The sequence below is a fragment of the Hermetia illucens genome, chromosome 5, assembly GCF_905115235.1.
Source record: "Hermetia illucens chromosome 5, iHerIll2.2.curated.20191125, whole genome shotgun sequence".
NCBI lineage: Eukaryota > Metazoa > Arthropoda > Insecta > Diptera > Stratiomyidae > Hermetia > Hermetia illucens.
Window position 1 is genome coordinate 1,685,874 of NC_051853.1, and position 12,418 is coordinate 1,698,291.

Consider the following 12,418-nt stretch of genomic DNA (forward strand, 5'->3'; position numbering starts at 1 on the left):
GAGGACAACGATCCGAAACATCGGAGTCGAGCGTGTAGCGAGTGGAAGGCGGCGCAAAACAGAGTTGTCACTTTAGATTGGCCATCTCAGTCACCGGATACAAATCCCACTTTCTCGACAAATTCGGAAAATTTGGAGTTCTTTTCCGGTAGAATATGCAGAAAAACTAGTGGAAAGTATGTCCCGACGGTGCCAGGCCATAATTGACAATGCAGGAGATCGGACTTGCTACTGAGGTAGTTGCATTGAGTATTGACGACCAAATTATCAATAAATTTGCGAATTTTCGAAAAATTAATTGTTGTAATTATTTAACAGTGACATACTGTACTTATCAGAGAAGATCGCATCAACATCAGCAAATAAAATTTTAGCAAGCATGAACATGGATGTTCCAATTGCGACAAGTTCTGTATATTGGATTTTGCCGGAGTTTTCTCCGGTATTTCTGCAAATTTCTCCAAATAATAAAATATGCGTGGTAGTAAAAAAGGAATGCTTAGGACATGTCGAGAAAAGAATGAGAACACGGCTTAGAAATGCAAAGAAGAATCACAAAGGCATTGGTGGAAAAGAGGCTGGAAAACTTACTGATAAGGTTATTAACGACCTCACTACATTTTTTGGGCTAGCTATTCGTGGACACGCAAATTCGATAGAAGGAATGAAGCAAGAAATTTGGGCAACTTTCTTCCATAAATGTTCTACAGACGAAAATCCTCAGCATCAAAATTGTCCAGCAGGCGAGGACAGTTGGTGAAAATGGCGCAAAGCGGAAGCTAAAGGAGAACTGGATAGTTTCTACCACGAGAAGGCACCTTTGACTGAAGAAGTTCAAACAGTCATCGAACCAATCTACGAAGATTGGTCACGAGATGATTTCTTGAACAGATGTTTAAGAGCAGAGACCCAGAATAACAATGAGTCGTTAAATGCATTGATCTGGACTTTCGCTCCTAAACACCTTCATTCTGGGGCCAAGGTCGCAGAAATAGCCACTTTTCTGGATGTAATTATTTTCAATGAAGGATTCAATGGCATTCTCAAAATCCTAGTGACAATGGGATGTCAAGCTGGTCACATAACACATCGTTCAATAAGTCCCGGGACTAGGCATAATGCCATTTATATACCAAGGTTCAGAAGTACCAACCTTCAGATAAGATGTGTCAAAATTTGATGTAATTCGAAACATAACCAAGAAAGCTATAGTGGTTAAAATGACGCCACCTTTGCAATCGTGAAAAAATGGACCGTGTGTTGATAAAACATTGTTTTCTAATGGGAAAAACACTGTTCAAGCTCAGCAATGGCTTGGAAAACGTTATCCGGACTCTACTCCGTCGAAAACAACCATTTGTCGGTGGTATGCTGACTTGAAACGCGGTCGTGCTGATGCGCAAATGATGCGGAACGTTTGGGTCGGCCAAATGAGGCAGTAACTCCCGAAAACACCAAGCAAGTATTGAAAATCGTGATGGGTGACCGCAAAATGAAAGTGCGCGAGATAGCTAAGATGGTGAACATATCAACTGGTAGTGCATTTACTATTTTGCACCAAAAATTGGCTATGAAAAAGGTTTTTTTCCAAATGGGTGCCGCGTTTGCTTACAATGGAACAAAAGCAACAACGTATCAATGATTCGGAGAGCTGTTTGGCACTGTTTACTCGCAATAAACAGGATTTTTTGCGTCGATATTTGACAGTGGACGAAACATGGATTCACCATTTCACTCCGGAATCAAGTCGGCAGTCAGCTGAATGGCATACGACCGGTGAAAGCCGCCCAAAGCGTCCAAAAACACAACAGTCGACCGGCAAAGTGATGGCGTCCGTATTTTGGGATGCGAATGGTATAATTTTCATTGACTACCTCGAAAAAGGAAAAACCATCAATAGGGACTACTACATGGTGTTATTGGATCGTTTGAAGGCCGAAATAGCGGAAAAACGCCCACACATGAAGAAGAAGAAAGTCATCTTCCATCAAGACAACGCACCGCGTGCTACAAGTCAATCAAAACGATGACCAAATTCAACGAATTAGGCTTCCAACTGCTTCCTCATCCTCCGTACTCGCCGGATCTGGCCCCCAGCGACTACTGGCTCTTTGCGGATCTCAGAAAGATGCTCCAGGGAAAAAGATTTCGCTCAAATGAGGAGGTGATCACTGCTACTAAGGCTCATTTTGAGTCAAAAGACAAATCATTCTACAAACATGGCATTGAAAAGTTAGAGAAGCGTTGGAATGATTGTATTACACTTGAAGGAGATTATGTTGATGAATAATAAAGAATTTTGCCTATAAAAAGTTGTTTTCATAGCTAGTCTCGGGACTTATTGAACGATGTGTTATGTCAGGTTTATGTCGACCGCCGTAATGAAGCGCGAATTTGGCGGTTCGAACGACGATCGACTGACCTTGTTAAAAGAGCCAGAATTGAAACCAGAGAGCAACAATCGGCTTTACAAGACTTTTTTGAAGAAACGGAGGGTGCTCTCTATGGACCAGGTATAGCAGATTAATGGTGAGTTAAAATTTTATTGATGATAATTACATTGAAATTTTCAAATGCATTTTTCTCGAAACTGCATCTTGAAAATCGGCTGCCACCATAGCTCAAAATCTATCCAGCCAAATTCTTTGAAATTTTCACGACTTCTTTAATACATATTTTTACGGTCCGCAAACTAGGATAATTGCAATCGGACGGGTCATTTTTTTTTTATTCATAAAAAAAACCGTAAGAAAACACCAAAATCCAAAAAATTAAGTTTAAAAGCCCAACAAAAATTTATCTTTTAATATTTTCTATAAGGTCTACAAATAAGTTCTGTCGGTTTTCACAATAGATGGCGTAACTTGTTTTTTATTCCATTGATCCACAATTCCAAACATTCATCGGAAAGCTACTGTCAATAGGCACAAACGTCAGTATAAATTATTTAATTGAAGTGTAAACAACAATACTTTTTTCATCAACGAAAATGGCCAATTTTGTACCAAATAATGTGTTTTTGCGGCGAGTTCTACTTCATTATTTCAATATGAAGAAAAAAGCAACCGAAAGTCATCGCATTTTGGTGGAAGTTTATGGTGACCATGCTCTATCTGAGCGAATGTGTCAGAGGTGGTCTGGACGGTTTAAAAATGACAATTTTGACTTGGAAGACGAAGAGCGCGCCGGACGGCCAACAATTTTTAAAGATGAAGAATTAGAGGCATTGCTCGACCAAGATCCATCGCAAACGCAAGAAGAACTTGGAAAAACACTTGGAGTCACTCAGCAAGCCATTTCCAACCGTTTAAAAGCAATGGGAGTGATCCGAAAGGTTGGAAATTGGGTTCCGTATGAACTGAAGCCAAGAGACGTCGAACGCCGTTTTTTCACGTGCGAACAACTGCTCCAACGACAAGAAAGGCAGGGTTTTCTGCATCGAATAGTTTCTGGCGATGAAAAGTGGATCCATTACGATAATCCCAAGCGTCGGGCAACGTGGGGATACCCCGGCCATGCCTCATCATCGACGGCCAAAGCGAATATTCATGGTGAGAAGATCATGCTGTGTATATGGTGGGACCAGCTGGGTGTGGTATACTATGGGCTGCTAAAACTGAACGAAATGGTCACGGGCAAACTCTACTGACGTCAAATGATGCGTTTGAGCCGCGAACTCAAGAAAAAACGGCCGCAATACCAGCAAAGGCATGATAAAGTTATTTTGCAACATGACAATGCTCGTCCACATGTTGCACAGCCCGTTAAACGTTGAAATGGGAAGTCCTATCCCACCCGTTGTACTCTCCAGACATTGCTCCTTCTGATTACCATTTGTTCCGGTTGATGCAGCATGGCTTGGCTGACCAGCACTTCTCCAATTACGACGAACTCAAAAAATGGCTCGATGAGTGGATAGCGGCCAAGCAGGCCAATTTTTGGCGCGATGGTATCTATGAATTGTCTGAAAGATGGAAGAAAGTTGTGGCTAGCGATGGACAATACTTTGAACAATGAATGTATAACCAATTTTTCACAATAAAGCTTCAAGTTTAAAGAAAAAACCGACAGAACTTATTTGTAGGCCTTATAATTATCCTAGTTTGCGGACCGTGGAATATTGTCCACATTAAAATGCCGCTTAGTTTTTTTTCCTCAGATGAACACAGCGCCCTCCAGCGTGGCAGCAGAAAAACACCTTTTTTTTTGGAGATGGGTGCATAAATTGACGCGTATTCCGAAAACAAGCTATGATATCAAGTTGAAAAATTTATCACATATACTAGAGATATCAATAAACATATGGTGAAAAAAAATCACGTTTCTATCTTTATCCACTCCTCCAAAATAATTTTTAAAAAAAAAACGGCCTTCACACGGGATGACCCCCTTAAGTTTGAAAGCATATAACCCCGATATTTCGGACGGAAAAAAATCGATAATCGGCCAAACCAGATTGAAAGTTCTTGCGATGGCGAGTGTACTTTTACTACTTCATTTAGTCAATGCTCAGTTGCCTCCCGCCTCCCTCCCCCACTGCAGTAAAATTACAATACACAATAAAATTCTCCACCGTACTTATATATATCACGACAGGTTAGTTTCTACCATTACTTTCTGCGTATATTAGTCCTTTCTGCTTTACAATTCTATTTATCGCTAAAGATTTGCTCTTGCTCATTCTAAAAAAATAAAAAATATATTATAATTTATGTTCGATTATATCCTATTTCCTTTTTATACAAATATTTTATTTTATATTAATCTTAAAATGTCGCTCAATTAAATCTTTAAAAAATAACAAACACAAGATCATACACGCATTTCGTGCAGGTGAAATTGTAAATGCTTGAACTTGGTTGGAAATGGAGCAATGTTGAGTAAAAGAATATAATATTTACAATCGTCATAAAATCGTGGAGTTTCTAGTCTGCTCGTTTAGTTAACAATTGATTTTGTCTTAGCGGGTGGATGAATTCAGGTCTGATACAGTAACTAATGCGGGACACAGTGATTCCATAGTCCTCATCTTTGTCGTAGAAATGTATCAAATTTTACTATTCACTCATGCCTACATAACATGTCTTCTATCTATTAGTAAGAGTTACTTTTGAAATGGGCTTCCTCTGAAACTCACAAAGCAATGATTAGGTACCTAAAGGAACAACAAACAAATTTGAGGAGTGGCGATTGAATGCAAAGGGATTAAGCTCCAATTTGACAATTTTGATGAGAGCAGTGTCCTGTGCTGCAGCTGTAGTCTATGTTTGATTTGACATTATGGCCTGCGCCAAACAAGAGTACTTTCACAATAAATAAGTTACTTCTCTGCGTAGAACCGTTGCGATTTAGGTAGGGCAAAATATATACAATTAATCACATTCACATAATCGATACTTCACATATAACGCAAGTGCTGAAGAGAACCTCAACTCAGAGCACTGCCTGATCTCACAAAAACTCTTAGGTACGTACAAAACATTGAACTAAGCAATAAATATAAATACTTGTCTGGATTTTTTTTCCCTAATTGATAATGTTTGCAGTGATTCTTTTTTCTTGCCATTAAATTAGAGTTTCGCTTATTTGTGCGTGTCTATACTTCTTATGGTTTCTTCAAGTTATCCTTGTCCATACCTTGCGTTATTCATACGTTTATAAATATATCGTTTATATCAAATTACAACTATTTGCTTTCTCCTTACATACAATCATAATATTTATCCTTAATATAAAACAACATCGTTTCACAGTTAGTACATATAGCATAAATATGTTTAATATGGTTTAAAGGGTGTTTATCCATTAAATTATAGTAGTCATATTTGCTTCACACCTTCCCCTTACTCGCTTACCATTAAACCATTACGAAAGCCTCTTTTCCGCAGAACAAGTACGGGAACTGATCTATCATCGTTTGGACAATGTCTTCGAGATACGGACGCAGTTGCTCGAAGTGTCCCATGTCCGTGAATTCAATGGGAATCAGTGTCGGCCACCAGCAAATGGCAAGATTTTTACTATCCATACTGTTCAGTTTAGAGTTTTCCGATACTCTGAGGGAGATTACAATGAGCCTGATTGGAACTAACCGAGATCAAATGCTACTTACCTCACGAAATGCTGGAAAATGAACTTCAAAATGGAAAAGTTGATGGGTGGTAGTTTATTGAGCAGCGAACGTAGAGCTATTAGCCGACAACTTCGATCGGTTTTGACTTCCATGCTCAGTTTTGCCGATGACATCCCACGCGATCCTAAAAGAAGAGGAACCCAGAACATGTAAGGGGAGAGTTCTTCTCATTAGAATTGTATAGCCACTTACCGGCAATATCTTCTAATTCTGTCATGAGGTCAGCCTCGAACAAGGGAGGAAGTCTCTTTGAGAAGAAATCTTTAAGTGCGGTGGCTACGGCATTCACCGGAATGTCTAACACATCAATATTAACGTTTGGATCTGAAATAAATCGGGTTTCAATATTAACAACTACTTCGCACGGGAGCAAAGCATAAATAATTAATTCATTTAAAAGAGGAGAATACACCGGTAGAATCCAGCTAAATACGAGTATTGCCTCGGGAAAGCGGCAAATAATTTGTTGAAGAAAGAGTCTAACGGAAGAAACTGTAATGCGTTATAGCCTGTGCGGAATTGCGAAATCTCCTATAAGATACGTCCCATTGTACCGATAACGGAACGTTCAGCGAATGCGCTATGGGTATGGACATGTACGCATCAGATGTGCACGCATGAACATGCTCTTAAGCAAGCCGGGTAGTTCGGGGCAGATGACCACCCGTGGGTAAGAATCGGCTATGGGAAGGATACCCAGAAATCCAACCAAAAATGGAGGATGTGAAAAGAGTTTTTTTACGGGGCAGAGCTTCGGAAACTCAGTACCGCCCAGAAGTGGGCAAGCGGGTTCCCGATCGTCGATATCCAGCCACCCCATTGATTCAGCAGTGGAAAACTTGACTACTGTGGCGTCTAATGCTACAAGCGATAAAAGTGAATTGGAAACGAAATCCGCCTTGGATCCTTTACGTAAAAGCTCGAAGCTGGGGAGGCCACCAACAAAATCTTCGAAGAGAATCATTTTCCCGTCTTGTGGAAAGAAGCTCTCATCATCCCCATACACAAAAGTGGCGATCGTATGCTTGCCGAGAATTATCGTCCCATTTCCCTCCCTCTCCTCCTGTTCCAAAATCCTGGAAAGATCTGTCAACGACTGGTTGTCCGCCCACTTTGGCCACCACATAGTGAAAGAACAACACGGCTTCGTTAAATGTAGGTCCACTGCCTCCAACCTGCCTGATTTTACCAACTTTGTCGCCAAATGTCTAAATTTACGGCAAGAAGTGCATACCATTTACACTGACTTCGCTAAAGCCTTCGACACTGTAAATCACAAGATACTTCTATCCAAACTCTCGTCCCTAAACGTTCCCATACCACTTGTTTTATGGCTTGCCTCTTACCTTTCCAACCGATCCTGCCGCGTCTCCTTTGACGGCTGTGCTTCCCGCTCATTCTCACCCTCCTCTAGCGCCCCACAGGGATCTATTCTGGGTCCCTTGTTATTTTTATTTTTTATTAATGACCTTCCTCCCCTCCTTACTTGTCCGTTTGCTCTATACAGACGACCTTAAGCTGTTTTTCGATATATCGTCGCCTATGAACTGTGTTTTCCTTCAATCTAACCTGGACATTCTGGTTCGTTGGTGCTCGACTAATGGTTAAGCGCTGAACGTCAGAAAGTGTCACTCTATGTGCTACTCCCTAAAATCCCCACCCACTTCTTTCTCCTACTCTCTTAACGGACATTCTTTATCCTGCTTAAATTCCACTCAAGACCTCGGAGTCACTTTCGACAATAAGTTCCGCTTTGACACCCATTGCCTCGATGTCATCAATCGAGCTGCAAAATTATCAGGCTTTATACTTCGCTCCTCCTCTGATTTTGACTCCATCCAACCCTCCTTAGCTCTCTTCAATTCCCTCGTGAGAAATACCCTCGAGTATTGCTCCGTGATCTGGTCTCCCTCCCGTAAATTCACGCGTTCCCTCTTCTTTAAGAAAAGCTTCCCTTGTGTGGACTACTCCTCTCGCCTCCGCTTTCTGAACCTTCCCTTCCTACAACAGCGTAGATCCTATCTGGATCTATGCTCATTTTTTAAACTTTCCTCGGGTCTGATGGACTGCTCCGCCGCTGACGACATCACCTGCCGTCCTGCGTCTTATAACACACGTAGCGCAAACATTTTCAATGTGGGCTTCGAGGAGCTCGAATTCTACTTTCACTCCCCCATTCCTAGGTTTTGCCGAAATTACAATGCAGAACAGCTTGGTCCTTTGAACTCCTCTACTTTAAGTAGGATAAGTTTTTTGCTTTCTTCTCCTTCTGAGGACAATAATTAATTGGAGTTTTCTGTTTGTTGTCCGTTACAATTAAATTAAATAAATAAAGAGCAATGTTACCCCGCGGCAGTTGAGATTCTTCGCCGAACTCAGAAAGTATTATAATTCGGATAGTCCCCTTCTTTTTCTTCAGCCTTTGTCCCGTTCACAAGAGGGGTCGGCTCGTCGTGATCGGTTTCACAATTTGCCTCTATCAAATGCCTGATGTAATCGCGAGGCTTTTCCCCATCCCCATCCAGCGTATCAAGCCACCTTTGTTTCGATCCGCCTTTTGGTCGCTTATCATCGACTTCGATGTTCCGACCTATTTTAGCAAGTGAATTCTTGTTAGCGCGCATTTTTGCCAGGATCGGTGAAACCCTATAACGATCGCGAATATCCTCATATCGGAAGTGCTCAAAACGTGTCACGCCACTAGTCCAATGAAACATCTTCGTCTCCGTTACCGCAAGACGCCGTTCGTTGTCTTTTGGATTCGAACTGTAGAGGGCGACAGAACAGACGACATTGCGGTAAATTTTCGATTTGAAACGTTCCTTGATACGTCGACCACAAAGAACACCAGTTGTGGAACGCCACTTCATCCAGGTTGTATTAATGCGTGAAACAATTTCATAATGCAATTCTCCATTGGCTGATAGCATTGACCCCAAGATATTTAAATCGTTCAGTTCTTGGTAGGTCACTGCCACTGACAGTGATTGTGCCTGTTTCATGGGGATCGACCGTTAAAAACTCAGTTTTATTCAGATTCAATGTGAAACCGTTTTGCATAAGGCGATCATTCCATTTTTGGATAAGTTAACAACATTAACGCTGCTGTTTCAAAAGACGAATATAGAAGGCGAGAGTTTATTTCGGTGGAAGAGCGCATAAATGAACTGTGTGAGTTCATCAAGAAGTGGTGAAATATCCACAGGCGTTAAGTTGTCAAATATTAGTGCCCTAGGAGGACAATTTCCAAGCTTGATGTGACTGTGGAGGCGCTAGCTGATAAGCGAGGATTTGTCCGAGTTCCGCACGAGAATGATACAATTCACCACGGAGTGAAACTCACTCGCCTGAGTGGCTCACCTACCCGTGGGTAGCGGGGTGAAAGTTACAAGCTGGCAGAGCAACCGTGGAAGTAAAAATAATGTAGAGAGTGATCGGTGGAAAGGGGTTGACAAAAGTTTTTTTTTCTGAACTGACATGACATTGTTTTGTAATTGAGTTTTCATAATTCATAAATGATTTAAATTTCTTTGATGCGTTAGTCGCAATTTAAGTGTGCAAGTTACATCAATTGTACCCAGTACAGGAAGCAGCACGTCGCTTTCTTTCATTGATTCCAACAATTTCAAGACCGTACCAACAAAACAGTCACCGCCGTCCACCAACGGCACCGTGATTATAGGGACCCAAACTACTACTCCGTGCCAGATTCTCATTAAGTTGTCAAGGCAGATTCAGGACCAAGAAATCCAGACGGAGCCAAATAAAATTAAGCATCAGCCGAAGAGAAAACGCAGACAGAATGCATCAAGGTGTGAAACAAATCATCAAAGAAACAGAGAAACACGGCGGTAGAAACAACTGTTTGCCAAGAGTGCAAGTTTCCAGTGCGTGCAGCCGGCCACGCATGCTATGAGAAGTGGCGTTGCATGCTTGCATCATTTCGTTGTCGACAGCAGTGGCAGATTCCCGTAGGATATTTGTATGTATTGAGAAGGTTCTGTTGTGCAGCACTCGCGAATATCAATTAATAACGGCGCGGCAAGCGCTTCCGCACTCCCCGTGGTCGCAGTGGCGATACGAGTGCTATCGTTTTGGCGATGTAATCGGGAGGACTGGTTCCGGCAATTGGAGGAGCAGTTCGCGCTCGAGGGCATCACTGCTGATGCCACAAGATTTAATCAGGCGCTCGTTAGTCTGGAGGAGTGTTCCTACTCGAAGTTAAAGGGCACCCTCGGCAAGTGAGTCAGCAATTCATTTGCTGACGGAGCTCACCTTAGGCGATCGTTCCCCGAGCCAACTGCTGCGTGAGATGAAGCAGTTGGGCGGGGTTAAGGTTGGAGTTGAGCTTCTGAAGTCGCAGTGGTCGCAGGCTATCGTAGACTGTGCGGACTCCGGATCGTTGGAGGTGTTTGTAAAGACTACTGACAAAATTCACGAGGTGCACGCGTGCCCGTGGTCAGTAAAGTGTCGTGGGAAGCCACGGGCCAAATTTCTGAGCTTCTGGCAACCCTCGCGGCTCCTGTCTCCAAACTAATGGCAAGCCAGTTTACTTCGGACACCCAGCACGTGTCCAGTAAAGATAATGTAGTTGCAAACGCTTTGTCATCCGTTTCAGCGCTAAAATCCCTTCCACGATTTTAATCGATTTTTCGACAATCGTCGAGGTACACAAGGATGACGCAGTGCTTCAGAGCTCTAGGGACGACTCCAAATACAAATTTCCAGTTACCCCTTTCCGGGTCAATCCCCGTCTCCGTCTCTCTCTAGTCTGCGAGAACTCTGAAAAGGGGCCTAGGCCATAGATTCCGACCGCTTTTCGCAAGGAAGTATTCCATTTAGTAAATGATCTTGGACACCCATGCATTCGGGCAACGAATCGGCTTGTCAGTAATAAAATAATCAGAATTAGAAGAGTAAAGTCACCAAGCACATACATAAAGAGGTAGGCTCATTCCTTCGGTCTACAAAGCGTTTTCACACGATCCACATCGACATTGGCTCCTTGCGAGATTCGCATGGCTTCAAGTATTGCCTCACAATCATTGAAATGTTTACACGGTGGCCTGAAGCAATACCTCTGGCCGACATTTCTGCACAATTGTGCGTCGAGCCAATTGTTCTGAGGCAAATATTAGAATTTTTTTTAAAAGTATGCCAGAGATGGCAGTTTGGGACGAAAACCAGGAGCGCGAGGAAGCAGGTGATTACTTCCCGGGCCAGGCGGTCATTAGAGCGAGAATCCTTGCGAGATAGATTTGCAACTGCTCCTCAATTACGTACTGAATTGCTGGAAGGGGAAAATCTGTTAGTGTGAGAACGGTGCAGCGACGGTTGAATTAATTAAAGACCAGCAAAAAAGCCGATTTTAACGAAGGCTATACTCGAAAATAGGCTGAATTTGGCATTGAAACGACGTGACTGAACTGTGGACGATTAGAGGTGAGCTGTGTTCTCTCATGAGTCTAAATTCATTTTGCTGGGATCTGACACTCCGTCCCCAGTGGTCAAGCAGTGCACTGCAGAATAGACTGACGCGGTATATAGCTCCCTGAGGCCAACCTATCTCTCTCTGAGGGTGAGCTCTCTCTTCTCAGGGGCCAAGCCTCTCGTTTACCAAGGCGGTTAGTGAGTGGTGACAGCCACACCCTGTACGAGATGACCCTACTATTAACAAAACGCTACGGATATATACTGGGGAGTCGAAAAACACCTCCCCCAATCTAGGGTGTCATGCGAACCGTGCCCATTAGAAAATTTGCAGTCGGGGGTAACTGACTGTATTGGAACGGAGCCTCATACCTGATAACGGTAGAACTCCTAATCCCCATACTCGTCGGAATGCAACGCATGAAGGGAATGCTCCCGAAAAATCCAAACCTGAACCCAAGAAAACCCGGGCAGTAGCTATGCTAGTGCGGTCAAGGGCATTCAACTGGCCATACTGCCAAAAATGTTTCCCGAGCAAATACTCACTCGTGAGTAGCAGGAAACCATCGAAGACCTTGTCGTCATGCAGATGTGCAAGAAATGAATTTCGAAACTCGTGTTCACCGGGATACGCTTTCGAGCAAGGAATTTTGAGACGTTTGCGTGAACCAGTCCGTCAAACGCAAGTATTTGTGGGCGAACAACTCGTGGATCTTGCACCACGCACAATGCCATTATTATCTGTGAGTTTTTGGCAAAAAACAACACGAATACCATCCAACAACCACCGAGTTCAACTGATTTGGCCCCATGCGATTTCTTCCTCTTCAATCGAATCAAAAAACCACTGAGACG

At 42.7% G+C, this 12,418-nt stretch overlaps 1 protein-coding gene across 13 annotated transcripts in view; it reads right to left on the reverse strand.

Moving 5' to 3' along the window:
- Nucleotides 1–4,564: 4,564 nt before the first annotated feature.
- The window catches only part of LOC119656937 (rho GTPase-activating protein 190), a 42,428-nt gene continuing 34,574 nt past the window's right edge, over nt 4,565–12,418 (reverse strand). For all 13 annotated transcript variants that reach the window (XM_038063641.1, XM_038063636.1, XM_038063649.1 and 10 more), the window contains 3 exons: nt 6,326–6,457; nt 6,113–6,257; nt 4,565–6,056 (listed from right to left, as the gene is read on the reverse strand). In XM_038063641.1, coding sequence (XP_037919569.1) covers nt 5,858–6,056; nt 6,113–6,257; nt 6,326–6,457 — 476 coding nt within the window. In that variant the 3' untranslated portion in view covers nt 4,565–5,857. The remainder of the gene's footprint in view (nt 6,057–6,112; nt 6,258–6,325; nt 6,458–12,418) is intronic.